At 42.4% G+C, this 1,286-nt stretch overlaps 1 protein-coding gene across 1 annotated transcript; it reads right to left on the minus strand.

The window, feature by feature from the left end:
* Nucleotides 1-301: 301 nt before the first annotated feature.
* Nucleotides 302-919, minus strand: LOC129065720 (high mobility group protein B3-like). The gene has a single exon (XM_054566983.1). The coding sequence runs from the start codon at nucleotides 917-919 to the stop codon at nucleotides 302-304; it is 618 nt and encodes a 205-aa protein (XP_054422958.1).
* Between the last annotated feature and the right edge of the window lie 367 nt (nucleotides 920-1,286).

A 1,286-nucleotide genomic window follows, 5' to 3' on the forward strand; every position in this document is an offset into this window, starting at 1 on the left:
AATGCCTTGTCACACCAACAGCAAAGTGCACAGAGTGAGGAAGCCACAAGAGCCTTTTCATTTTAAAAATGTCTGGAAATATGTACAACTTTGATACAGTTTCAGGGTGCTCCAGACACCCATTGCCACTTCATGAAAATCGCTGACAATCTCTAGAGCACTTTGAAAGACTATATATGATCATGATCCAATTGTGTAATTAATCCTAATGAGGGCAACAAACATCTCTCAAATAAGAGCTGTGTCAATTACGGTGCTCCCCTACTCTAAGGTATTCACAAGGAGACAGATAAAGTTTTTTTTATTCTTCCCCCTCCCCCTCCCCCTCTTCCTCCTCTTCCTCCTCCTCCTCCTTTTCATCTTCTTCATCTTCCTCTTCCACCTTTGTCGGGGCAACTTTAGCAGGACCCTTTGCGCCATCAAATTGTCCTTTAGATTTATAGTCAGCAACATCCTTCTCATACTTCTCCTTCAGCTTGGCAGCCTTATTGTTGTAAGGCTGCTTTTCACTGTCACTTAAGTTATTCCACATCTCGCCCAGCTTCTTTGCCACATCTCCAGTAGAGATGCCAGGGTTTGTGGATTTGATCTTGGGGCAGAATTCTGAACAGAAAAAGAAGAATCCGGAAGGTGGCCTTTTGGGGGCATTAGGGTCCTTCTTCTTCTTGCCTCCCTTAGCTGGTCTATAATCCTTCATTTCCTGATCATAGAGTATTTTATCTGCCTTTACCATCTCATCAAATTTAGATTTCTCCTTCCCCAACATTGTCTTCCACCTCTCTGAGTACTTCTTGGAAAATTCTACAAAATTGTCAGGAACCTCTGGATTTTTCTTCTTATGTTCCTCTCTGCATGTCTGCACAAAGAAGGAATAAGCAGACATCTTGGCCTTTGGCTTCTTGGGGTCACCTTTAGCCATCTTGATTGTATTGTTTGCTAGTCTGGGCAGCGCAGGGCACGATGTGAGGCTCAGAGCTCCCCAGCCTCATGCTGGCTGCCTCCATGAAAGCCACCTCCATTTTAGCAATCTTAATACAGGAGTTTTATTAAAAACATACATGTGGTGGAGAAATTGAATTACAATGGGTATTTATCTAGATGTGTAAGGAGTAATATCACTTATGGAAAGCTGAATTAAGAAAATATGTTAGAGGAAGTTGAAGATGTATTTGTAAGAGGCTGAGAGTAAACCGTAAGTACTCCCGGAAGTGTGGACATTATGCAATGCTGACAGTAATGAGAGTGAGCCAAGTTCAAAAGGTTGCCTCTCTTATGACACCAATTGT

Source organism: Pteronotus mesoamericanus, unplaced genomic scaffold, assembly GCF_021234165.1.
Source record: "Pteronotus mesoamericanus isolate MK-2021 breed Mesoamerican mustached bat unplaced genomic scaffold, CSHL_Meso_final contig_182, whole genome shotgun sequence".
NCBI lineage: Eukaryota > Metazoa > Chordata > Mammalia > Chiroptera > Mormoopidae > Pteronotus > Pteronotus mesoamericanus.